The sequence below is a fragment of the Cebus imitator genome, unplaced genomic scaffold (assembly GCF_001604975.1).
Source record: "Cebus imitator isolate Cc_AM_T3 unplaced genomic scaffold, Cebus_imitator-1.0 Scaffold235, whole genome shotgun sequence".
In the NCBI taxonomy this organism is placed as follows: domain Eukaryota; kingdom Metazoa; phylum Chordata; class Mammalia; order Primates; family Cebidae; genus Cebus; species Cebus imitator.
Genome location: NW_016107550.1, coordinates 2333224 through 2360634, shown reverse-complemented (window position 1 = coordinate 2360634; position 27411 = coordinate 2333224). Strand labels below are relative to the sequence as shown.

General features: G+C 41.6%; 2 protein-coding genes across 3 annotated transcripts; both read right to left on the bottom strand.

Annotated features, from left to right (window-relative positions):
* On the bottom strand, window positions 1-27409 carry CUZD1 (CUB and zona pellucida like domains 1). Its single transcript, XM_017497894.2, has 10 exons — window positions 27327-27409; window positions 13515-13974; window positions 9417-9567; window positions 7265-7479; window positions 5657-5807; window positions 5086-5303; window positions 4436-4608; window positions 2965-3356; window positions 1917-2185; window positions 1-351 (listed from the first exon to the last, which is right to left on the bottom strand). Exons 2-10 carry the CDS (start codon window positions 13594-13596, stop codon window positions 179-181), a joined length of 1824 nt encoding a protein of 607 aa, XP_017353383.1. The 5' UTR covers window positions 13597-13974; window positions 27327-27409; the 3' UTR covers window positions 1-178.
* Window positions 16890-27404, bottom strand: FAM24B (family with sequence similarity 24 member B). Of its 2 annotated transcripts, none has more exons than XM_017497891.2 (3): window positions 27327-27404; window positions 18171-18297; window positions 16890-17221 (listed from the first exon to the last, which is right to left on the bottom strand). In XM_017497891.2, exons 2-3 carry the CDS (start codon window positions 18260-18262, stop codon window positions 17047-17049), a joined length of 267 nt encoding a protein of 88 aa, XP_017353380.1. In that variant the 5' UTR covers window positions 18263-18297; window positions 27327-27404; the 3' UTR covers window positions 16890-17046. The 2 variants fall into 2 exon arrangements, with proteins under 2 accessions (XP_017353380.1, XP_037583558.1); XM_037727630.1 differs by lacking the exon at window positions 27327-27404 and adding an exon at window positions 23896-24616.
* Window positions 27410-27411: the final 2 nt, after the last annotated feature.

The following is a 27411-nucleotide window of genomic DNA, read 5'->3' as shown; positions in this document are numbered from 1 at the left end:
TGACATGGTATTTCTTTATTTCCATTGTCCTGTAATGAAACATGCTGACACAGTGACATGCACGCCTGTGTGTCACTTTCAGGCCCTTCCTAATTTATTCATAATATATGTAGCCACGAGGTAGCATTTCTTTTGGCATCCTGGAGAAATGTGTCTCACTTAGGGCTGGACCTGTTAGTTAATAGTTCTGCAGCTTCTGGTATTTGTAGTCTGCCCGTTGATTTACAAAATGCCTCACTGTCATTGTGGCTACAATCACTACATTCAGAGCTAGAACCATGAATGAAAATAGATGCAGACTGTTGAAAGGTTGGTTTGGTGTTTCTTCCGCATGTGTTTCATGCTGAAATCCTGTAATTAGAAACAAGATGAAAATCAGGATTTAAGAAGTAGTAACATTATAAAATGTTGATAACTTTTATAATATCTCTACATATCCTATGTATCTTTTTCTTAACTCTTTTATTTATTTATTTATTTTATTATTATATTTTAAGTCCTGGGGTACATGTGCAGATCATGCAGGTTTGTTACATAGGTATACACGTGCCATGGTGATGGTTTGCTGCATCCATCGCCCCGTCATCTACATTAGGTATTTCTTCTCATGCTATCCCTCCCCAATCCCCCCATCCCCTGCTATTCCTCCCCTAGCCCCCCCTGACCCCCCAGGCCCCAGTGTGTGATGGTCCCCTCCCTGTGTCCATGTGTTCTCATTGTTCAGCACCTGCTTATGAGTCTTATATATGAATTAATGTATAATGCATAATGCCAACACAATACAGAGGAACCATTATCAAATATTTGAATGCATTTATATTTATATTTAAACAGTTTGAAACAAGTTTAAAATTAAATATAAATATAAATGAATTAGTTTCTTTTCTTGATATCACATCAAAAATGTGTAAAACTCAAGCATAATAGTTAAACGGAAATGCAGGTTCACTTATGATGGTCACTTTGCTCATTGTTGCCAAAATACATTTTGCCAACAGAAAAAACGTTGTTCATTCCCTTGATATAGGAAAAAAATATTGATGGTATTTCCATAACAACTTCTCATATTGATGGTATTTCCATAACAACTTCCATTTATACATTTTTAACTAATTTCAAACCAGTGTCTATAGATACACTCTGTAAGCCATTTAGTGAATGCATTTATAAAATCACTAAATTTAACTTTTGTTTTTGTTTTTGTTTTTTGCCATAGAAATATTTTGCTACAAACCAGAATCATACTCCTTTATAGTTCTCATCATAATGAATAAATACAGAGATCATAAAGGTACTTTAATGCCATTTACAACTAAGATACTTCTTATAGTTTTTCTTTCATTATGGCTTGTCTTAAGCCATTTAATTGCAAACTCTCCTTGAGTATTTACCATCATTCCTTTCATGCATCTGGGTAGATCTCAGGTTTCAAGCCTTTCGAAAGAAACAGGGCTGCCCTGTGTTATTATAATATTATTATAATAGATTCTTTGTTTTTAAAAGAAAAAATAAGTTTTTTTCAAATAGGCTATTATGTGGAATGCTGGTTCATTTTGTTTTACTCATTTAAAAGTTAAAATACTTGCTTTCCGATTAATTATCTGCTATGGCATCTATAAGAAGGATTCAGGAAACTAAAGAAAACTTGTTTTTAGAGATGAGGACATTACACTTATACTTAAAAGCCAAATGAATAATGACAAATTATCAGTGTATCATATGCTTACACTGTACATGGTATGCATATTATCAACTGATGGCAATAAATATTAATCCTGTATACTTAAAATTCAGCCTATTTGCTAAATCTCCTATTATATATCTCTAAACTGTACATGCTTAAGAGTTACTGGATTTGAGCAGCATTTTTATGAGCCATGATGTGCTCTTTGATCATGAAATAACTTTTTTCTTACCTGAATTGCCACTTGCCCTTTGATCCCTTTTCAGACGAATGGGTCCTATGATGGAATCTGTTTTCCACTTATATGAAGAAATATCTCTTTTGCTTCTGGAGATACAACCTTGATTGCAGCGAGACTGGTGGTCACTGCTATCACATATCAAAACTTTACACTGCAGATACACAGAGCTCATACTTCTCAAGAATTTAAAGGCATTAAACTGGAATCTCCCATAGTGTTCAAATAAGGGATACACCTTACATGTCTCATCTCGACTACATCTGAAACAGAATTTATGAACATGTTTAGAAGATACAGACAAATTTAGTCTTTTCCATACTAAAAAGAGATGATACAAAGTTTTCTCTGAACTAAGTTATGAATCCAAAAATCTCTCCAGAAAGACAGTGTCTCTAGTTCATACTACAGCAAGTTAAGACTATAGATCTGATTCCTGGGTGAGATAGCAAGGTTCCTTCTACTCTAAAACTCCTGGTCCATATGACTTAATCAGAAAAACAATATTTATATATTGGAAGTCAAACTTATTTCCTTACGTGCTTATCGTTAATGTATCAGTACAAATAACATAGCTAAAAACCAACAACTTGTAAGGAAAAAAATGAATTTTTTTTTTCAAATAAGAACTTTATACTTTTTCTCTTAAGAACGCTACATATATTTTATTGATGGCATTATATTTTAAAGATGACACACATGAAATAATCTTCTAGGTTTTTGTTGAAAATAACCAAAATGTCCAAAACCCAAAAATACTAATAGAGCTTTTATAACAAAAAATAAATTTGTTTTCACCCACAAATATTTTGTAAATATGCTTAAAATTCTAGAAGATAAAAGCTGTGTCTGTATAAATGTTTAAATTATTTGTAATTAGTATATAGTAACTATATTTTATAAAATGATGAAAATGAATTTAATGAAATTTCATGCAGTACCAGGAAAAATGTATATATACACAACACAAAAAATTACTTTATTAAAAATGTTATTCCACAGAAAGGGATATCATATATACATCAGTTACATTAATACATACCCACTCTTGATTATGTCATAGGTTGGAGATGCAAAGTCAGAGGTAGGAGAGGCTCTACAGGTATCAAGAAACACCATCAAATTAGGATCTGAGGTGTGCAGACTGACTTGAACAAAAAGAGTTTGGTTCAAATCCACATAATATGGTGACTCAAGTATAGTCTTTTCAAATGAATTGGATTCAAAAAGAGCCATGCTTATGTTATATTTGCCCACTGCAACTTGATTTTGTATTACATCATCTTCTGTTATGTACATTATCTCCACAGTAGAATTATGTTCCATTTCACACTTCACAATAATCTGGAGATGTTTCTGACGGGTGATTACTTCAGAAGTTGAGGATGCAGGAAAGGTGATTATATTGGTGTAGGTAACTGACTCATCTTCTACCTGCAGAACGAGAAAGAATTCAATTTTTATATTTTAAGTCTAGTAATATTTTAGAGCATAGATGTGAATAACATTTGCAGGTACAGACATAATTTTCTTAAATCACGAGATAACAGCTTTCCTGTCCAAATACTATAAACCTTAAATGTATTTCATTGAAGAAATATTCTAGGAAAGGAAGAAAGTATGAGATAAGAAATACAGCTTGCATTAGAAAGACCTGAAGATAGAATCAGAAATTTTTCAGTTACAGTAAAATCAATTTTGAATGCAGATTTCCAGCCTTAAAAAGACATTAAAGCTTACCATATATTGCTTTCCTTAAGGAGCGCTAAGTTAATGTGGCTAACTGGACAGTTTCTAAAGTATATGTATACCAAGGGTCTGCAAGAGGGACTGCCTTAACTGCCTTCCCTAGGAGTTCAAAGTGTAATAAAGCCTGTGTGTTCATTTTTGGTAAGAAATGAAGATTTACTTCTGTCCTTATCAATTCCTCTGGATTAGCCTCCATTATTTTCAATTAGGTTTATTATTTAATGTCTGAGTGAAAAGTTTATGGTATGAATCCTAACGAGACCAAAGGTTGAAAATGTTTGGAATTTTGGATGAAACTTCCAGAAAATGTAGAACAAATCTCAAATTTCCAGTAATATCCTTCATGTTTAAAATAAGGATAATGGGTTTTTTTTTCTGTCTTTAAAAGGAAAAGAAGAAGACCCTAAAAATTCAGCTAGATTTTTACTAAATAAGAGGTATAAACATTTTCTGCATATGTGTTACTGGTAGGCTATTAAGCTCACTGAACATAGACGTTCAAACTCTCTCTAGTGAGTTTTCAGAGTTCTTTACCTTCTGGGAAAGATAACCATCCTCCAGTTATCCTGAAAATGAATGCAGCAATTTGGCAGCTATGTATGAATGGATATGTGCACTTACATGCCTTCAAATGCTTATCATGCGGTTAAGCCACTAAAACTTGTGAGTTGTTTGTTACAGCAGCTAGCAAACATTACCCTGACTGCACTGGCCAACATGCATTCAGCATTTGACAAAATCCAGCTATCAGTACTTCACTTTACCTTTTTAGTTGTACCACATCCATTAAGAGGGAAAGAAAATTCCACAACATTTGATAATTTTGGTCTGCAAGTTGGGTCATTTAGTTGTAAGTTATTCTCATTAGAGTGAAAATTCTCTAGGAAGAGTTTACTTATAATAACTCTCATCTTGTCAGAAGAGCAAGTTAAAGATGCTGTCAGGGGAAAAAATAAAATAAAAATTAAAAAAAGGATGGTCATGTTTATGCCAGCTAGAAAAGCTGGGTCTTGAAGAGCTATGCATATGAGTAAATATATAAAGAGTCAAAACCATTTTGCCCTAAACAGTAATCAGAATTTTGAGATAGCCAAGCAGTTCACTTTTTACTGTGTTCATTGTGACATTGCTTAGAACTAGAATCTAGATGTTTTTATTGCGTCTTTGCAGAAGGAATTAACGGAAACAGTTCATATTGTCTGCAGAAATCCTTTGCAGGTTAATAAAATCATTAATTTCCTCTTGCACAAGCAATGCACAGAAATGACCGTCAGGCTTAAGATTATGAATATGTCCCCAACTATATGTGACATGCTTGCAAAGAGGGATAGCCACAAGGCTAAAAATTAATAGTTTCTATGTATGGAATCTTCAGAGAGCTCAAAATAGCTAAGGAACATAAAACGTGACTTACTAGTGTTGATGTTTTCTGTATAAATTGAGGTGTAGGAAGCAGAAAAGCCCCGGTAAGAATTGGCATAATCTGTAGACAACACGACAGTCAGAGAGTTGGATGACGATTCATAGGTGGGAGTCACGTGGCCACAGACTTGTCCAATCAGGCCAGAGTTGGTGGAAGGGCCATCATAGACGGCAATGAAATCAAACTTGCACTGTTTGTCTATTTCTAGTCTAGAGAATGAGGGCATTTGGTGAAAAAGAGTTTCAAACCAATTCAATTCTATGTTCTAACATCCCAACCATCCTACTCTTAAGCGATTATGGATTTTTTTTCCTTCAGTGGTATCTCAGGTTTACGATGACACATCTGGGGATTTGATGGTTCCTGACAAGGACCTCAGAATTTTCAGGAAAATAGTCAACTTAGTTCAGTGGAATAGTATCACTGTTTTCCTTTGTACAGCAATTCTTTGAAAAGTGCCCATATATGGGAATTACATGTGATAATTTCTCCTCCCCAAATCCACCAGTTGCCAGGTGGGGTTACTGCATTTGTTCCAATAGAACTGGGCAGCAGTACTTACAAAATATCTTTGAAGTTTAGTTTTATCTTGTAACCTTTCTCCACTTGTATGTGCCACACACAATAAGCGAGCTCAGGATGAGGCTTTGGGTAATTGGGGCTGGTGAAGGATCCTTCCAAGGTATCCAGGTAACCACCACAGTTTGGAATAGCTGAAATGGATGTGAAGTTGGTCAAGAATGTACATCAAAATAGAGACTTCTTTTCATTTCTGTGTTGTGTATCAAGCGTAACATGTCTCTTCAGAGTATGATTCCATCCCTGTCTTTCCCATGGGTCACATATTGAGGCTTTCATCCTTCTTTATCATTGAAATTTCTGCCCACTGGTGCAGGGCGGAGAGTGAATCTTTATACTTTTGCCAAACAAATCACATTAAAGCTGTGCTGTAAGATGTGTTGCATCTGGAGATACCCCCATTACCTGAACTGAGCCATAGGGAATAAAGTCACACTCTCCCTTGAAGGCTTTTCCTCACTCTCACCAGCTCAGCTTTCCAGTCTCATCAGCCACTACTATGTGGCCTTCTGTTCTGTCCTCCCTTTCTTCCCATGACTCCTCAGGTGTCAGCTCCAGCAGAGGTGAGTCCTCCTTCCCTGAGTGCCACCCCCACCCACTCTCATCATGCTATTGTTCAAAGCTCAGCTCAGATACAGCCTTCATGAAGCAGCCCTTGGTCTCACCTTTCCCTAGTAAGTACATAAGGAAGCAGCTGGACAGACGAAATGTGGAGAAACAATGCGGAGAGCTCTTTTTGGAGATGTAAAGCACTTTAGACTGGCTGAAGCATAGGGTGCAAGCCGGGCAGTGGCTAGAGGCAAGGCTTGAGAAGGTGGCCTGGGTCCAGCTTGGGAAAACCTTGACTGCTGCACTCTGGAGATGTGCTGGTACCAATAAGTCAGTGGTTTCAGCAGGAGGATGACATGGTCATCACCGGGCATTGGAAAGAAATCCAGAGTGGACCTCTCCCCTTGAACCCACTCACAGATGTTCTTGGCATTCTGCTTTGGGTCACAGTGGAATGTAAGCACTGTGAATGCAGAACCCTGTAAGTGTAGCCTCCAACCACCTGACAGTCTTAAATTTCAAAGGTAAGACCAGAGATTCCCAGCATACACTCTCCAGACAATCTTCTTTGTCAGAATCATCTGGGGGGCTTGTTAAACATGAAGCTTCAACCACCCCAACCAAGATCTCAGGAATCAGAGAATAGGGAGGTGCGGTCCCTGAAGAGGCACTGCAGAGGATACCAGGGTTACTATTAAATGGGCTGGATGTAGAGTCTCTGCTTTGGGCTCTGACACGGTACCCCTCAACATGGAGCCATCTGATCAGCCCCTTGTCTCTGCCTTATCTGGGAGCTGGTTAGAGAGGCAAGATCATGTGCTCCACCCAGAACCAGTAAATCACAGTATCTGCGATGGGGCCCAGAATCTGTGATTTAACATGTTCTCCAGATGATTCTTACACACATGTAAGTTAGAGAACTACTGCTCTCCCACATAGAGAAGACTCTGAGGGAATATACTCGACTGAATATTATACGAGGAGATTGTGTAACCTGTGCTTGCAGGAGACGTGGGTGAAGGCTGTGTAAATGAGGACTTACAGGTGTTAGGAGAGAAGAAGTAGTAGAAGAGAAAAACAGTTCTTTGAATTCTTGCCGAGTCAGTAACTATTTGAAATGTCAATGTATTGGATGATGATTCAAATACAGGAACATAGTTATTTTTACTGCAGACTTGCCCCAGCAGAGGCCCATTGCTGGAGGTTCCGTCAAAGACTTTAATGCTTTCACTTTCACAGTTTCCATCTGGATCAAGCCTGTGGACAAAACACAACTGTGGCTGGAGAAGCAAAGGGGAGTTTGCAGAGCAGAGTCAATTGCTCACCTAGGCATGTCAATTGACAAAGTGGTGGCACATCTGTTTTCATATAAACCTCTCCAAGACCAATCACCAACCCCACCATCCTCAGCATCAAACCACAAACTGCCAACCTTAATGGGCTCAGGGAAGTGAACTGCTTTACCTATGTCTTTTATCAAGTAAATGATGAGGATGGGTATGGAATCCAGAATTCCTTTCCTTCTACCTATTTCCAGCTCTCCAGTTCCCCATGTCCATGTAAGTCTTTGATGAACCTTCTTATTTAGAATTGTTTCCCATTGACACTTGATATCCAAGGCTGTAGAAAGGTGAAGAAACCTTCTTCCATAGCCACCTTTCCCAAGGAAAAGCAAACCTTAGCGGCTCCCTAGTTGCTCCTTCCTTCCCTTATATCACCACTTCCTCATGCTGAAGGACAGTCTCATGCCCTTCTTTGGACAGGACAGCCCAGGGTTTTAGATTGTTGCCCATTCTGACAGAGTCTCTCCAAATACCCTCAGAGGATGTACATCCAAAATAGGAAGTAATGCAAGGGTAGAGAAATCTGGGTTCTCCTTCTACTTCAGTCACTTACCTGCTATATAACTTTACAGAAGTGATTTAACCTTTCTTGCTTCAGTTTTCTCATCTGTAAAATGGGGATATCACAGCCTACTTCTCATTATTGTGTGAGGTTTATAACATTCTGAACATGAAGCAACTGCCACAGGCCTGGCACACAGGTGTGCAATAGATGTAAAACATTAATTTCTCCCCTCCCTTGCTCTTCCCACACTTTTTCTTCCCCTCTCTCCTTACACAGCAAGAATAGCATATATGTTTCTCAGCAACCTTTCCAGGAAATTTGAGGCCTCTTTTGCTTCTTTGAAGCATAAATTCCAACTTCAGTGGTACAGGGCTACGGTTCTCAGAAGTGTGGTACTTGGACCAGCAGCATTGACGTCACCTGGATATTTGTTAGCTATGCAGAGTCTCAGGTCCCACACACTCCATCTGAGAAAGATAATAGACACTCTGGTGGTGGGGCCCAGCAGTTGTGCTTTAACAAGCCTGCCACATGCTTCTGATGTATGATCAAGTATAAGAACCACTGGGACAGGTGTAAGAGTCAGGGCTCAGGAGCAAGGCTGCTTGGAATCAGTTACTATCCCACTTTTATTATTTTTTAGTCTTGGACCTGGTAAGTGACTTTTCTTGGCTTTCTTATCTATAGTATGGGGATTAGACTGCATCTGCCCAGATGGTTGTTGAGAGGATTAGCTAGAGGCAGATCTCAGGAAACACTGAGCAACACTGCAGGGCAGAGTCATGTTCTCAGCTTGGCCTCACCCTGCGGTCACCTGTGCACTTATAAAAAGCATTTATAAACATATACTTATTTCAAAATAAAAACTATAAAATAAAAAATATTGATGCCTAGAGTCTACCCCCAGAGATTATAATTGAATTATATGGTGTACAGCCTGGGAGTCTGGATGTGTGAAAGTTCCCCCGCTGATTCAAATGCATAGCAAAATTTGGAACCAGAGTTTAGTATTTTAGGGCCAAGAAACTGGAACTAGACCAGCTAGCTCCTAACCCTGGTCATGCTACTCACTATCTGTGTGACCTCAGACAAGTTCTCAGCCTTGCTGTGTTTGTAGTACTATTATAGTGCTACCCTCGAAGGACCTCTGTGAGCCAGTGCCAGGCACACAGCCATCATCAGTGACTATCAGCCATCATCCTCATCACCATCATCATCATGATGGTTGTCAGTGTCACTACCACCTCTAGCAGCAGCTGAATTATTTCTACGGAGAGTCCCCCTACCCACCCCAATGTGGTCAGTGTTCATTACCCCCTTATTAGGAAATTAAAGCATCTACTTACTGGACAGAGGAAAAGATAATTCTGATTTTTTTGTTTTCTGGTTTTTCTATTGTCCAGGTGCAGTTCTCATTGGGATTGAGTTGCAGGATCATGGCTTTGTGGGTCTCTGTCATATTGGCACCCCCCAGACTGAATCTGCAGCTTGAATTTCCTGTTAGAGACCACAAAGGGCATTGAGGAAAGCCAACAACAGCCTCTTTCCCCTCCCTAAGAGATTAGGAAGCTGCCTCCCACATGTAATATACATACAAGCAGGCAGCTAATTGTGGATGGCACTTAGCTAACTCCAAAGTAAGTCACAAGCAGTTGATTTCTCCGTCTTGAACCCTTAAGGAGAAGTATTTGTAACTTCTCTACATATGGTCCATAAAAAAGAATATATTAGGGCCTGAAGAAGGATAGTTTATATTTTTAATAGGTTTTCATATGAAAGTAAACCTTTATTTCCCTAGCATAAATACCTAGGAGTGATATCACTGGGTCATATGTTAAGTGTATATTTAACTTCATAAGAAACTGTCAAACTGTTTGCCAGAGAGGCTATTCTATTTTACAATCCCACCACAATATATGAGAGTTCCAGTTACACTACATTCTTGTCAACACACACTATTGTCAGGTTTTTGTACTGCTTTGTTTAGCTATTCTAATAGACGTGTAACAGCATCCCATCATGGTTTTAACTTGCATTTCCCTAATGGCTAATGACATTGAACATAATTTTATGTTCTTATTTGCCTTTCATATATCCTTTTTGGTGAAGTTTCTTTAAGTCTTTTGCCCCTTGGCTTTTTGCTTTTATTAGTTGGGTTTTGAGAGTTTTTTATATATTCTGAATACAAGTCCTTTGTTGCATCTGCAATTTGAAAATATTTTCTCCCAATATGTAGCTTGTCTTTTCATCCTCTTAAGAGTGTATTTCCCAAAACAAAAGTTTCAAATTTTTTATAAAGTCCAATGTATTAATAGTTTCTTTTATGGGTTGTGCTTTTGGTGTCGAAGAACTCTTTGCTTAACCCCAGGTTTCAAAGATTTCTCCTATGTTTTTCTTTTTAAAGTACTATAGTTTTACATTTTACATTTAGATCTATGATCGATTTTGAGCTAATTTATGTATAAGAAATGAGGCTTAGGTTGAGTTCATTATTTGCATATGGATGTCCAATTGTTCCAAGACCATTTGATAAGAAGGCTGTCCTTTCTCTATTAAACTGCCTTTGCACCTTTGTCAAAAATCAATGGACCATATTTGTATGTATCTATTTCTGAACTCTGTATTCTGTTTTATTTATCTGTCTGTCTATCCTTTTGGTAAATGACACCTTCTTGATTACTGTAGTTTATAAAAAGTCTTAATATTAGGTAACATGAATCCTCCAACTTTACTGCTTTTTTGAAAAATTGTTTTAACTATTCCAATTCCTTTTCTTTTTCATACAAATTTTAGAGTCAGCATGTCTGTATCTATTTAGCAATCTTACTGGGATTTTGACAGGAATTGCACTAAATTTATAGATCAACCTGGGGAAAAAAGGATGGTTTTTAAAAGATGCTTGATATCTGGAATGTGTAAAGAATTCTTACAATTCAGTAATTAAAAGGCAAATAATCCAATTTAAAATGGACAAATAACCAGAATAGACATTTTTCCAAAGAAGATCTATAAAAACCAATATGCACATGAAGATAAACTCAGCATCATTAGTCATCAGGGAAATACAAATCAAAATCACGATGAGATATCACTTCATATGCATTAGGATGGCTACAGTCAAACACAGAAAACAGCAAGTGTTGACAAGGACGTGAAGAAATTGGAATGCTTACACACTCCTCATGGGATTGTAAAGTGGTACAGCTGCCATGGAAAACAGTCTGGCAGTTCCTCAAAAGATTAAACATACAGTTATCATAACCCAGCAATTCTATCACTGGTCATATCCCCAAAAGAAATAAAAACAAATGTCCACACAAAAACTTGTACGCTAATATTCATCTCAACATTAGTCATAAGCCAAATATTCATCAATTGATGAATTAATAAATAAAATGTGGTTTATCCACACACTGGAATATTATTCAGCAATAAAAAGAAATGAGGTACAGTCATCCCTTGGTGTCCACAAATGACTAGTTCCAAGAACCCTTGTGGATACCAAAATCCATGGATGTTGAAGTCCCTTATGTAAAATGACTTAGTGTTTGCATATGACCTACACACATCCTGTACACTTCAAATCATCTCTAGATTACTTATAATACCCAATACAATGTAAATGATGTGTAAAGTGTTGCTACACTGTATTGTTTAGGGAATAATGACAAGGAAAAAAGTCTATACATGCTCCATAACTAACCATTTGTTTTCAGATGTTTTCAATTCACGGTCGTTGAATCCATGAATACTGAACCCACAGGTGCTGAGGGCCGATTGTATTCAAACGTGCTACAACATATATGAACCTTGAAAATATTATGCTAAGTGAAAGACCATATATTACATGATTTCATTTATGTAAAATATCCAGAATAAGTAAATTTACAGAGACAGAAAGTAGAGTAGTGGTTTCCTTGTGCTGGAGACATCAGGAGAAATGGAGAGTGACTAGTAATGAATACGGTTTCTTCATATATATACATATCTCCACAAAAGCTTGTACACTAATATTCATTGCAACATTAGCATATATATATATATATATATATATATGGAGAGAGAGAGAGAGAGAGAGAGAGAGAGAATCTCACTCTGTTACCTATACTGGATTGCAATGGCACAATCATAGCTCACTGCAGCCTGAAACTCCTGGGCTCAAGTGATCCTCCCACCTCAGCCTCCAGAGTAGCTGGGACTACAGTCATGTACCACCACACCTGGCTAAAATATTTTTTTAAACTTCTTAGCATTGGGGTCTCACTATGTTTTTCAGGGTGGTCTCAGACTCCCGGCCTCAAGCAATGCTTCCATGTCGGCCTCCCAGAGTGCTGAGATTGTAGGCTTGAGCCACTGTGCTGGGCTTGAGATGGTTTCTTTTGGGGGTGAAGAATATGTTCTGGAATTAGATAGTGGTGATGTTTGCGCAATTTTGCATATATACTACCAAACACTAAATTGTATACTTTAAAATGGTGGATTTTATGGTATGCAAATCATATGTTAATAAACCTTAAAAAATAGGAAAAAAAGAGAAAAGGGGAAGAGGAAAAATCACTGGATCCTAAACTGTTAGCAGTGGAATTACCCAGTAAGGGGCTGGTCATGGTGGCTCACACTTGTAATCTCAGCACTTTGGGAGGCCAAAGCGGGTGGATCGCTTGAGCTCAGGAGTTTGAGACCAGCCTGGGCAATGTAGTGAAACCCCAACTATAAAATATTTTTAATTATTTGGTAAATTTTAATATTTTATGTGCATTGTCAGATGGGCCCAAATAAAATTAGTACTAATTCAAAATCCCACCAAGATTTTGACTAATCATCAAAAACTCTACCTACATAGGAACAAAGCTTTATTTTTATTTATACTCCCATAACCCCATCCACCCAGAAACAATCATCATTGAAACCTTGGTGTAAACACTTCTACACCTGTTCCTTTTCTCTATTTCTACATGTTTAAAATGCTCGAATGTATATATTTCAAACATAAGAACCATCATATTGTAGAAACTTCAGATCTTTTTTCTCTCTTAATGTAGACTATGGACACACTACAGATCAGAGTTATTTTAATTTGCCATAAAGAGTGTTCCATTGTATGGATTTACCCTAACAATGAAAATTTGTGTCGTTGTTTACAATTATGTAAGTGCACATATTTATACCTATATCTTTGGACACTTTTATGCTTATTTACAAAACATAAACTCTTAGCAGTGAAATTACTCAGTAAAATCTATACACTTTTGATATTTTTATTGATGTTGTCAGATGAGCCCAAATAAAATTAGAACTAATTTAAAATTGCCCCCCAAGAGTATTAGAGTACATTTTCCTCTGAACTGAGGCCAACAGACATAAACACTTTGAAAAATTCTGAAAGAGGCCTCTTAAGAAGAGAACTTCTCTGTTTTAGTGAATAAATCTGGTTGTTTTCTTACCTTCAGCCTCTGCCAATGTCAACTCCACCAAACAAGAGAGAATTAAGAGGGTCAAAGGCATAAGCCTCCTTACAAGCTCCATCTTGGCAAGGGGCTTGTCAGCCTTAAGGACTGGCAGCTTTTACAGGCTCTGTGTTACATCAGATTTCTGGACACCTCCAGGGAAATGTCAGTTCCAGCCACACAAGGGGTAGATTTGTGTGAGAACAGAGCAGCTGTGCAACTAGTTTCTTATCAGCAGTCCCCACAGTGAGGGTTCTCTCTCCCCAACTCCTTCCTGGAAATGTTGCCCCCAGTAGAGGCTCTTTGTGGGGATCTCTAGCAGCTGGTTCCCAGCAGGCACTGTGTTGTTTTCCCTGAAACTGATGGGGAGCTGTGCCTTTCTTCTATGCCTGCACATCAGAAACAGGTGGTCTCATTGACATCTGAAGTCTTCAGGGCTCTGCTTTGAGAAGGGAACCTGTGGGGGAACAACAGGCCAGTGGGGCAAGGCAGGGGGTGCAGCACCTGGGCAAAATCTGGGTCCAGCTGGCACATTCAGATGCCCTGCCTGGTAGCTGACCCTGTAGCAGAGGGGAAGAGGGTAGAGGATGAAGAGGAAAGAGTGCAGATCCAGATTTCCCTACAGGGATTTCTAGCCGGTTATGTCTGGAGAGGCTGAAGCAAGTGAATTAGTCACTCTGGTATGGTGTTTTGAAGCTGAAAGAAAGAAATCCCAGTGTCCACAGCGAGACTGGGAGAAGCAGGTGGTGGTGGGTGGGAGCTGCCCTCTTTTAATTCATTCATTCATTCATTCATTCCCTCAATCAGTAAATATTACTTATTGGTCTAGGGCCTAAGCAACATAGAATTGAATGTGAGAGACAGTCTTGCCCTCATGAAACTTGGATTCTAAGTGGAGAGTTAGACAACAAAAATAAATGAAGAATTCAAATAGTGACAGGAGCTGTAGCTACAATAAACAGGATGACTGCATAGATGGTGGTTGCTTGGGGTGGGGAGGAAATCTGACAGTGAGAAGGAGGGCATGTTGAGAGATGAAATCTGAACAAAGGCAGAAAGATAAGAGGGAGGCATTCGTGTGTGACCCTGGCTTAGGAGCTTGCATCTTAGGCATAAGAGAGGCCAAGTGCAAAGGCCCTGAGGCAGGGACTAGATGGGCACACCTACAATAGTAGGGAAGAAAGAACAGCCTGGCTGTATGTGAGTGAGAGGAGCGAGCTGGGAGGGGAGGATGGAGAGGAGCAGGAGAAGGTCAGATAGGGAAGGACTCCCAGGGCAAATGAGGAGTCTGGGTTTTACCCTAAGTTCAGGTGGAACATTTTGAGTGAGTAATGCCGGGACTGGCTACTTTTTGAAGAAACTTTGTGCAGCTCTGTGGCATTCTAACACCAATGTAGGCTGTGTCTCCTAGGGTAAAACCCTCTGGCTACCGTCAGCCCCTCTGTTGTTCTGACTGTGCTGCAGCCCAGGACACCTCCCTAGAGAGAGTGCAGTCCTATGCTGTGACTCAGGAGATCCATTCCTTTTTGGGCCCACACCTGATGCTGCAGGGGAAAGGCAGCAGCTGAGATGCCATGACTTGGTGCTCAGGAGGAGCTTGGACCCTCCCCAAGTCTCTGCTCCATTCCTATCTGCCTGGTCTGGCTGTGAATGAGGTGGGACTGGGTGTCCTGGGGTGAGTTAGCAGGGCACAGGTGTTTGAGGTGGGGCATCCTTCTGGTTACTAACTGTTTGCAGCTGTGTCCACGAATCTCACCCCCACCCTGGGCTTTCCCTCTGATCCCTCTTCCTCACCCATGGCTGGGATCTTCAACATCCCTGATCCCTCTCCACTGAGTGCGAGAGTTTCATGACCACACTCTGTCAGTGGCCCTGGTAAAGGACCCAGGATTCCAGGTCAAGTCAGGAGAGAAGCCACCTTCAGGCCTCTGGCAACTTCCTGGGAACCATGGGGTGTTGTAGGGTCACCCTGCCTCATCTCACTGCTTCTTCCCTGTCACCTGTGCAAGTCCCCACTTCACATCAAGGACACAGAGGTTCAGAGGAGTCAAGGGACTTTCCCTGGTGAAGGCTGAGTTGGGATGGGAATCGAGTCCATAGGGCTCTAAAGCCCATGTGTGGTGTTCTGCCCTCCTGCGAATGGGAGCATCCTGAAGACCCTTGTCCCACCTGCCTCCCTCATGGTCCCTGCAATACCTGCACCAGGTGTAGTTGCCCATGCAGAGAGGCCCTGGCACAGGCCTCTTGGGTCCAGGCACTGGGCCATCCAGTGGGTGGGTTAAGAGGGGATTTGTATGTGTTCCATCTGCTCAGAGCTTGCTGGTGACAGAAATTCAAAGGCAGGGGATGGAGACAGTGTCCAGAAACTTGAGGGGGACAGGTGACCTCCAGCTGGAGGCTGCCCTGACTTGGCCTCTTCCCAAGTATGTGAGGGCTCGAGGCTCAGCCTCCAGGAGGTGCTTGGCTTCTACCCACATCTGCAGCTCCTCTACCCACATGTGGCCCATTTATGTGCCTACATGTCACACCTATTTCCTTCATTTGCAACTTCTGTTTCCTTTTTACCCCCTTTTAGTAGGTTACCACCTGTTACTAGCTAATAATTCTTTACATTCAGTATACATGTGATGGTCACAAGCAAGGGTTTAGTTCATGAGAGGAGTGCACATGGTGGTTACAGATGGGGAATCATGCTTAGAAAGGGGTTCCAGGAAGGCTCAGGGGAAGGAGCAGAACAGAAGGCAGTTGGGAGTAGATGTGGGGAGGGGTGCTTCCTGCTGCCTGTTGTTGTGGTCAGGGAGTCTAGGCTTTGGCCTTTGGCTGATGGTTCCTGTTACAGTTGAAGATGTTGATGGCTAGATCAACACACATCACTGTTACCGTGACCCAGAAAGGAGCCACATGCTCTGAAGATTTGGGGGTTGCAGCAGGAGGAATATGGTTTTCAAAATGTCCTTTTGAGGCCACTGAGCTCAGGCCTATCTTACACAGGTCAGACAACTTTAACACAGGGAGGTCCCGCCGGGCTCCTCTCACTGTCTTGCACAAATGGACAGGACAACAGGACAGGTGTCAGGACAACATGACACCATTTTCTGCAGTGGATGCCAACCACCCAAGCCCTCAGGACAACTAAATGAGCAACTCCAGCTGGACAAGATCACCTGGGGCTGAAACTGGGCATGTCCTAAGATCAGTGTGCATTTTCCTTCTAGGGTGGGAGATGCGCTGGATGCTTATTTTCTACTCCAACTCTCTTTCTTCTATTGCAATGCTACAAGCTAGTTCCCCCACCTTCCAAAGTGAGTAATAAATATATTTAAACAAAAGATGTTTATAATTAACCATAAAAAATACTAGAGGCAGAGACGATTCTTTTTAATATTGTACATTTATTCAAAAGTATATAAAACAACACTGTAAATTATATAGTAACACATAAAATCCCTAGAACTTGATTTGAATAACAAAATATTCTATTAAGAAAGAAATACTGCTCATGAAGATTTTTGTGCCCACCTTTCCTAGGTCAGAGGCCCTCATTTATGTCACAACAGCAAGGTGGCAGGGAATCAAAATCGGCGTATATTGTACATCCTTCACAGCACTGTAGGGCAGGACAAGACTCTGTGGCAATGGTGTTGGCCTGGCTGTTCTTGGCATACAACACCGTGTCTGGGTTGTGACCAGATTCCTTTGCAGCTCTTGAGAAAAGACACACACAAAGCACAGGCTTAGAATTTTTTCTTCTCAGTCCTTTTGTTAGAAATGTTGGGGATATCTGGGAAGTTTAGTGCTGAAGCCAATCAAACATGAACACCAGTCCTAAATTAAAGCTCTCACCCCTGTCCCAAGTTCCTCTCAATTTTTTTCCTCTCCTATGATTGCTATAAATGTAAACTGAGGTTATAAAAGTAAGAGTGAGTGAATTCGCAAGCAAAGTCACCCAGCTGGTTACTGCAGGCCCTCAAGATGCAGAAATGATGAGAAGGTGCTGCATTCAGCTGTGCCCAGGGCTCCCGGATGTGCCATTGTGAACTCCTTTGAATGGGGACACAATTGCATCTGACAACTAATCTCTACTGTACTTAAAGGGTCTTCTCCCCAAACTGCAATCTTCTCTTATCTGACCTACCCTCCCTTGTCCGCTGTCCCCCAGGTTTTTCACACAGTTCAGCTGTCCCTGAGATCTAGAGGCCCAGTTATTTTCCCCAAGGCCGTCAGAAACAAATGGAGAGCTCCCAACACAGGCAAGAAGAAATCAATCCAGCAGCCTGTCCTCCACGTGAGCACAAGGCAGAGCTCATTCACGCAGCCTCCCCTACAGAATCTTCAGCCTACAGTGCCCAGGACAGAGGGAGGGTTGGCCAAGGTGCTGAACTAAACACCAGATGGTAAACTTGGTGAGGTCCTGTGACAGCCAAGCAGCACTGACACTCACAGCCCCAAGCTGAGAACATTCTACAAAACCCAGCCAGGAAGGAAAACAAATAAGATTCTATACTCAGCTGCCTTTTTGCCTTTTCAAAGCTGCCTGTTCTTCTTGACCTCACCTAGGAATTTGGCCACAGTAGCAAGGAATAAACTTGCTCCAACAGGGAGCCCAGATATCCCATTGAGGGAGTGTTATTCCCTTTTCCCCAGGTGACTCACTTTAGTGCGTTGCCTATTTTGAAGTTAAGACAGAGCACAACAACTACCAGCAGGAGCAAGGCCATCAGGATACCACCAGCAATGACAAGCATAATTATTGTACGGAGGTCAAAAGACGTTGATGTACCTAGGCAGAGAAGTGCAAGCAAAGCAGTGAGCCCATGTGGCCTCCCGCCCCCAACACAACCACTAAGCAATGTTCAGTGGAGGAAGAAGGAACCCCAAACATAGATGTTTGTGTGTGTAAAACACCAGTGTCTTCACAGGGCAGCCTAGATCCTAAGCTGGCCCAGAGATGGGGGTAGGGGGGGTGGGGGTGGGGGTGGGCAGTGGCAGCGAGGGGGAAGCCTATTTGTCAATGAAAAGGAATTGAAATGCAAAGTCCAGAGAGAAGGATATCAAAAAGACAGACCCTGGGAAGAATCTTTCTCTTTCACAGGGAAAGATTGTGATATGCAGCTGGAAATAACAAGCAGGCCTGCACTGGAGTTGATGGCATCACTCCCCAACACCCGGGCCTCCTGAGCTATGCTCACTTTCAGAGTCAGAAATGACCCCTTACTGGATATCAGGCTCAAAGATCTTCTGTGGGAATGTTACTGTCCAACAATACTGAGACTATGCAAATCCATTTGTAAATGATGCATGTTTTAGGAAAAGAACTTTACAATTCTTCGTCTGACAACTGACATTTTTCCTCCTAAATCTTAAATTCTCCCAAGAAATCTAATTTGGGATAATTAATTAGTTTAACTTTCTGAAACTGGAAAAAAGTGAGCCAGGGGAGAATAAACAATCTGACTGCCAAAGCATACTTACCACCTTCTAACACTTCATAGCTGGATGAAAGCCAACAGTAAAAAAAACATACAGTCAAAGTAAACTTCAGGGAATAGGACATCTTATCAGGAATTTCTCAAACCTTTAACTTGAGAAAGAAAATTCTAATGATTAACATCCAAAGTTGAAGAGCTTGCTTTTAGAAACAGTCTTCCACCAGAGCTAGCAGAATGGATATCCATAATCTAGCTCCAGCTTCTGTGCCAATCAGGACACAGGCTGTGTGACATCAATCCTCTGGACATCAGCTCCCTTTCATGGAGTTCTGAATTCCATTCCATTTCCGGATATATGTTAGCACGAATGGAAGTGGATATGCCTAAATACTCTCTTAAGCCATGTAATACTCAATCTCCCCTTTTCAGGTTTTGTTTCCCTCAAAGAAAAGTTTTAGTTAAGATTCTGATTCCCAGTGATGCCATGTTATATTATTTTAAATGTCCAGTTTTCAAAAAAGCCAATAAGAAAAAAAGTCTATAAGAGAGTATGGCCCATAAAGAAGTGGGAAAGCAATAAATAAAAACTTTTCTGGAAGAAGCCCAGACATTGACCCTACTAGAAAATACTTTTAAAGTCTTTAAATTTGTTTAAAGGAATCCATGTCCAAAAAACTAAATATGAGAATAATCGAAAATAATTTCATCATAGAAAATATCAATAAAGATAAAAATTATTAAAAAGAACCAAAAAGAAATTATGGCATTGGAAAGTACAATAACTGAAATGAAAAATTCACTACAAGGGCTTAATAGCAGATGTGAACTGACAGAAGAAAGAATTGGTGAACTTGAAGAAAGTTGAGATTATCCAAACTGCAATATAAAAAGAAAAAAAAGGGTAAAAATGAACACAGAATTTCCGGTTTCTGCACCAACATGTGAAGAGCTTGGGAGTATTTATTCCCATCCTCACAAGTAAAAAACTGAATACACTGACCGAATAAAAGCTGAATCAACAACTCCTAAGTCAACCAGAAAACTGAAGTCATAGGGCAAAGAACCACCCCCAAAACTAAAGAGAGAGGTGAATACAGAGAATACCAGCTTAGGAGCAGAGGCCACTGCCAGAGCCGGCAACTGGTAAGAACACTTAAATGGTAACTGATATCTTCCTGGATGATGAATATGGACTAGCATATTTTAAAACTCCTGAGGGCCCAATTTTGTTTTGGTTTGTTGGGTGGGGGCACACTTTCAAGAGTCATATCTCCCGGAGCTCTCCAGGTTCTTATAATGAAGACTACAGGAAAATCCCTTTATGTTTTAGTCTCCACTGACACTGCAGTGAAGGCAGCCTCATTACCACTGTGAGTTAAGAAAAGTCAGGAAATTTCCCCAGACCTCCTCTGGTGCCATACCAGCAGTTAGGTGGTGAGACATTGATCACCACCTGCAGAGGTCTGTCCTGCAGACCCTGACTCAATGACGGATGAATAAATGCACTCTCACACCTGGTTCAGTGATCCAAGTGGGCTAGGGATGGTCGTCAGCTGCTTTCCGAGGGTGACTGCTGCCAATAGACCAAGACCCCCGTCCCTCCACACATTTATTCAGTAAAAATTTTATAACAGAGGCTCTAAGTTAACATGCCTGTGGATAATTAACATGGTTAAAAGAGTGATTTTAAGAATGATAAAAGCTTTAGGTTCCAGGGCCCAGAGTAAACACTATTAATGGGTAATTCCCCTTTGACCTTCCCCTGAGAGGATCATCCCACACAAAGTTTACGTGAGTAAACAGTTAGAATACAAACAAAGGGATGTGGGGTAAACAGATTTAAACTGGGAAAGTCTCTTATCATCCCTATCTTTTCCCTAACATAATGGACCAGGCTGCCCCAATAAAATCTTTCAGGCTTCCAAAAGGTTTGAGACTATAATCTATAACTTTCCCTAATATTTTGCCAGCCACCCCAAGTGAATCCCAACAAGATGAAAAGTTGCCCCATTACCACTGGGTCAGACAGGAAATCCAGACTCCCCAAGGTGTCTCCACTAATACCACAGGCATCAGGTTATCACCCAGAGTTGAGTCTCAGCTCTCTATTAAGCCTTCTCTGACACCACCCTGGTGGAGCAGTGCTTTGGGACACTTCTTTACAGCTTGGTAAGAGTAGACATCTAGGCTCTCTACTCAGCCTTCACTGGTGGAGTTGGGATAGGGCTATAGTTTTTTCTACTTTGTTTGCCTAGAATGCAGAAGCTATTATCTAAAAGTTTTCTGTCACATTGAGCTGCCCATTTCCTGGTCTTTGGGCCAGAAAAAATAGTCTCTTGTTGGGGCTCTTTTGTCTGAACCCATTGGTGTTTCCAAGTTACTTCCTTCTTCAGCTCCAAGTTTAGAAATCTGAGACAAAAAAAAAAAAAAAACAAAACTTAGGGAACTCGCTACCATGTTATTACTTGGATCCCAAGGTCCCTAGCTAGGCTTCCTTCTTCTCTCCACCTATTCAAGTCTTATGTTTGTTTTGTACATAATGTCCATAGATTTTAGTTGTACTTCAGAAGAATAAGAAAAAGTATCTTTTCCCATAAGTGGAAGTCCCCCATACGGGAAATTTTTTAATCAATCAACTGTTTAAAAGCCACAACCTCTGCACCAACCCTACACTTGCCCAATCCTGAAAAGGCCGTTACATGTCTCCTTAAACTTTGTACCCTGGGTCCTCTGCATGTGTTATCCAGTCCATATCACAATGTAACATCTTTCCAGCCTCATCTCCCTCTGCATTACCCTACACCCCATGCATTTTGATGCCTCAGAGCCTGACTAGATGGCCCTCCCTGTTCCTCATCTCCTCTATCTGCTGAAATACCAATCTTGCAAGACTTCAATAAAATTCCATGTCCTCTATAAAACCTTCACTGATTTCTACCTCTCTTCCTCCAGTGTTAATTATTCCTCTCCCTATGTATCCATGCCCTTTGTTTGTACCTATATGGAAATTTGAATTGTTGGCTAAGTGTAGTGGCTCATATCAGTAATCCCAGCACGTTAGGAGGGTGAGACAAATGGATTGGCTTGAGCCCAGGAGTTGGAGACCAGCCTTGGTAACATGGTGAGACCCTATCTCTACAAAAAAATTTAAAAGTAAAAATGAAAATAAATTACCAAGGTGTGGTAGCGGATGTCTGTGGTCCCTACTTGGGTTCAGAGGGATATAACCCTAAACAATTTTGGTCATCATTAAGGAGTTAGGCCCTGTGGACTCTCCCACAGAGATGGTCTCTCGGTTTTCCTCTATTTCTGTGGTGACTTGACTGCTGTTTGATAGTCTGTTGGCTTGTGCATTGAACATTTGCTTTTTCAAGGTGTTTGTGAACTCCATGGGAGCAGGAGCTCTGCAACCTTAGGTATCAGAAGACCTAGAACCCTTTAGGTGCTGGCACATGTTATGATCAATGATCGAAATCTAAATTTTGTCAATCTGGTATTCACTTTCTCTGACTAAGCTTCAAAATTTAGACAGTGCAGTAACTCAGACACAGCAGTTAAACCCTGACCAATGTTATTTCATTTATTAAAGAATGCATATTTTCTACATTGCTTATAAGTCACCAACATTTAACAACTTCCAATATGTTTTAGTAATATCTTTCTGAGTTGCAATGAAGACAACCAGGAAGCAATAACTAAAACCTGTTTGAAAGATGAGGAAACTGAAGCTCAGGGAGTGGAAGTGACTCCCTTGGGTCACACAGCAAGTCACCAGCAGCAAGGAAACTAGGACCTGGTTCTATAACCCTTCCCTCCATCTCCTGATTCTCAGATCCAATGCTCTTCCACTCTCAACCTTCCTGAACCCTCTGAAATGATGTGTTGCTCCCCATTCCTTTTGGCTGTCAACTGAAAGATCTGCTAGGAAATCCAGTTGCATTTCATTTAAGGAAGGGGCTGATTTTTGTTAATGTTTTCATTCTAAGCAATATCTCACCGATGATTCACTTATGGTGACAACTCAAGAGTAGTGAGAGGAACAGGGTCGTGTTAAAAGGTAGACAGCAACTGTGCTCAAATCAGTGAGTTAAACTTTGCAATGCAATTCCTGTTACAGGGGCTGGCCTTATCTCTATGGAAATTCTCTGTTATTCGCATCCACAAGGACTTTCACCTAATCAGTTATTTGAAACTGCCCATCCTGTGACTAACATCTGAGTCAAATTGTTGCAAACACCCTGATGCCTGCTAAATTGCATCTCTGGTGACAGAAACGTCCTGGATCCAAAACTACATAAGCCTGTGAGCCCCCTACCTGGCCCAGTTCCCATCTCTGTGCCTCCTCCACAGCTCCTTCTGCTCTGCTCCTGGGAATCTCACCTTTGCCTTCAGACTCTCGGTGCCAACGAGGACCTTGCTATGGCCCTGGTAACTGCCATGAGAAGAGCTGGGTTTTGCCCCAGAGAAAGGATCTCCTTAACTGAATCCTTTATTCTCAGAGGAATAAAGATTGTGGTATACAACATGCAATCAGATTTTATGAACTGCCAAGGTTTGAAGACAGTTTTTGAGTCTTTATAAAATCCAGATGGCACATTTTACTAATGTGTCCCAGAACCAGATTACACCTCTCTTCCCATCTCCCAAATTCCCATCTAATCTTTCCCTCACCCAACTTTATGGCTGTAAAATCAGTTTTAAGAGAACCAAAGAGAAAAAATTTGCAAACTTAGTAATGGATTACCATGTTCTACCTTATTAGTACCTGTCTAGGTAGGTGATCCATGCAGACCCCCCGCAGGTGCAGGATGACGAGGAAGGTCACAGTCTGCCACTGGGCTCTGGGATTTGCCCTCTAACTCACAGACTTAATTTCCACAAAATGTGACAAGACTGAGCCTGTCAAACCAATCTCTCATTTCTTTGGAGGCATTCTTCTCCATACTCACATGAGCCAAGAGAAGTGAGTTCTTCATCTTATTTCACCTGCATAAATAATGGCTCCTCTGCTCCAGGAAGAGCAAGAAACATTTCAAAAAGAGCTCCAACTTCATCATGTGTTGGACACCCCCTTGTCAGGCATCCTCCAGGGGCTTCTAAATGCAGCTTCCCATCTCACTATTTCTAAGGCACTGGAGAGGAGAATAGAGACCAGTTCAAGAATTCTCTAGCTCAGGAAAAGGGAGATCATTCAGCTTGTCAATTTCTTCAGTCTACAGTACCTCAGACAGAGGAAGAGCTCAGCTAACATGCTGAGCTAAACAACCAATAGTAAACTCAATTATTTAAAGTGACAACAAGGCAGCACTGATACACAGAGCCACCAGGCTGAGAACATTCTGTTTATGAGCTCACAGCCCAAAGCCAGGAGGAAAAAAAAGCCAAGATTGTACACAAACATGCCTTTGCCTTTCAACCTCTCCTGCTGTTCCTGACCTGAACCATATGTGGCTGCCACAGCAAGGAATGCCCCTGTTGAAGCAGAGAATGTCCAGGTATCCCATTTGAAGGGATATGCCTCATTAAGTGACTCACAAGTTTGTGAGTGACTCACATCTTTGCCATGGCACATTAGAAGGAGACATAATCAGCATGAGCAGCAACCAGGAAGAGACTAAGACCAACTATAATCTCTGTCCCAAGACCAGCAGTCTCACGTTTATATGGATAGACACCCAACTTGTGGTGGCTTACTTTGTGAAAAGCCAAATATCTTCTATGAGGAGCAAAGTAGCCAGTGGCAATTATGTTCTCTATGAAACAAACAAGCAACCTCTCCTGCTGTTCTTGACCTGAACACTATATGGTTGCCGCAGCAAGGAAAAAATCTGCTGAAGCAGGAAGTGTCAGCATGGCGAGTCAGCAGTGCCTGCCTTCAAGGGGCCAGGCTTGGGGGAGGTCCATAAAGCCCCGATTCTGCAGCTCAATCCCAACGAGAATGGCCTTTGACACTGGAAAGACCAGACAGCAAAAGCATCTGAACATCTTTACTACTTCCAGTAGGTTAAGGCCTCAGTCTCAGTCTAGCCATGCTGGGAAGTCTACAGGGGTCTCTCCCTTCTTTCCATGGGCCTAAATCAGGACTATAGAAGCATCCTCATGGGCCTCAGTGGTTCCTTCTTCAGCCCCCTCTCCCCTGGACAGATCCACTGCATGTTGCAAAGAGATGTAGACAGTGATTACAGATAGATCTTCATTTCACCTGGACTGAGATCACCCTGGGTTGCTGCTGCTTCCCTCAGCCCCTATATCTCCCCCTCCCCCTCCCACCTCCAAACACCAGTGGCCTCATGATCTCCCTGAGCTGCCAGCCCCAAAAGCCAGGCCCAGCTCTGCATTTACATTTCATTGGATGGAGACAGATAGAGTTTAGTTGCTTGTAAGAATGAGATTCCTATTTCTTCCTGACTGATGGCCCGAAGCCACTCTCAGCTCCTACAGGCCACCCACTCACAGGCCCTCTCTCACTACAAGGCAGTTTACTTCTCCTTTCAGGCTAGCAGGAAAGCCTCCCTCTGATGCTCCACCCACCTTCTTTAAAAGGGCTCATCTAATAAGGTCAGATCTACTCAGATAATCTATATTGATTAGCTCAAAGTCAGCTGATTAGTAACCTAGACACAGGGTGATGGAATGTCAATTCCATCATATTCACTGGTCCAGCCTGCCCTCTAGGGGATGAGAATATACAGGATATCTGCATGGGGAGCTGGACTCTTGGGGGTCATCAGAGAACTTTGCGTACTATTAGGTTACTATGCTGCCATTTATAAAAGGTAACCATTTTGGTCCAAACCACGAAGCCAACAAGCTTTGCTGCAATTGAATTTTCACTATTCATTACTGCTATTACTTAAGTCAGTCTTTAAAGCAATAAATATTGAATTACTATCTAATCCATTTACCCTTCACCACTGGTCATTTCTCTTACTACATTTAAATAAGTTTATAAAACTTAAATTATCAATACAACCCTGGGAACATTTACCTCTGCTCCACAAAGGCAATTTTGGTATGCTTGTGCATTTATGATACTTGTATATCTGTTTCCTTGTATTTCTCTAGTTCTGTCATTTTCTCCAAAGCACTCATCATTCAGACTTGCCTCCATTCAAGTGTTGAGGCCTTCATGACAAGAAAGATTTATAAACTCTTAAGTACAGACGCTTCAAACTCACACTTCTAGGCCTTAAACTGTCAAATTGAAGCTTTAAAAAAGAAGAAAATAAAACATTATCAGTTTACTTTTATGTCCCCCACATGGGCTGGAAATGTGTGTCAGTGCCTGCCCACGACCTGACAACTAATCAGGCACCAGCAAGGCCAGCTCTGAATGCTCAGGATGGTTCCACTGTGCCTCTGTGCATCCCTCCCCATGCACACCCGTGCCCCCAGCAGGAGATCACTCCTCCTGCGTTCTTGAATGTGCACCTTCGGGTCCTGAAGCCGGAAAGTTCTAGGAACAGGGAGAAGACCACAAAGAGTGGTTACCCAGGTATCCCTTACTATCTGTGGACCACACAGAATCTCTGAATCCTTCTAAACATGCTGTCCCCAGTACCAGTGAGAAGTACCCCTTTGGCTGGTGCTCCCCAGAGACTACAGAGGGGGTGCACTAAGGCTTCTGGGCACCCCACCCTCCCTGGCAGTTATGCAACAGACTTCTGTGAGCGAAATCTGAACATAGTTCTTCTAGGGATCTGGCAATATATTAAATTTCCTTAGGAAAGATGCTTTTTTCTTCTTGCAAACTTTCGGTTTCCATATGAGGTTCCTCTTCCAGGACTCAGGAAACTAGGCTCGCGCAGAGTTGGTCATCCTTGGTCTCCCTGAATCTTTCGGATGAAAGTGGATAGCACACGTAAGACAAGGCAAGGCCTGACTGATTCTACCGTTAAAGATACAGCAATCCACTTCTCTATTCAGATGGTTTAGTACTCAGACACTGGAAGACAGATTAGCCAAAGGTGCCCCAATCCCAGTTTGAACCAACTAGACTCAGGAGCGGCGTTCAAACTGCGGGGAAGCGCGAAAGAGCAGGGCGTGTGCACTGGCTGCCCGTGGCTCTGGCTGATGCACGCCGTGCAGTCAGGGAGCATCAGCTGAGACGGCACCTGGGAAAGCCTGCGTGGCCCAACACCCACCACTAACGCTGTTCAATATCCATTTCAACTCCCCTCTAACGCGAGAATGCTTGGGAGGGAGGGAGGGTGAGTTCGGAGTAAAATTAACCCAAATCGACAGGAGTCAGCAGCCTCGTTGCCACAAATGCTGCAGACCCGATGGAGTGAAGGCGGAAAAGGCCCAGGTGTCCGCTTGGGAGAGAACGAGGTCAGGAGTTGGTCCTGCACGTCGCGTAGAGCGAACAGACCACACCTACCCGATCGCAGACGCTCCCCATCCTGCCCAGCAACCGTGGTCCATGCTGCCTGCCATTTGTTCACTGCCAGCGTCGAAAAACCGCC

Coding starts and splice junctions, on each gene's coding strand:
- CUZD1 (XM_017497894.2), bottom strand. CDS start 13,596: ATGGAGCTTGTAAGGAGGCTTATGCCTTTGACCCTCTTAATTCTCTCT. Junction 5,304..5,656: donor CTAAACTTCAAAGATATTTT/GTAAGTACTGCT, acceptor CTCATTCTCTAG/ACTAGAAATAGACAAACAGT. Junction 2,186..2,964: donor TATGACATAATCAAGAGTGG/GTATGTATTAAT, acceptor ATTCTGTTTCAG/ATGTAGTCGAGATGAGACAT.
- FAM24B (XM_017497891.2), bottom strand. CDS start 18,262: ATGCTTGTCATTGCTGGTGGTATCCTGATGGCCTTGCTCCTGCTGGTA. Junction 17,222..18,170: donor AAAATAGGCAACGCACTAAA/GTGAGTCACCTG, acceptor TCTTTTCTCAAG/AGCTGCAAAGGAATCTGGTC.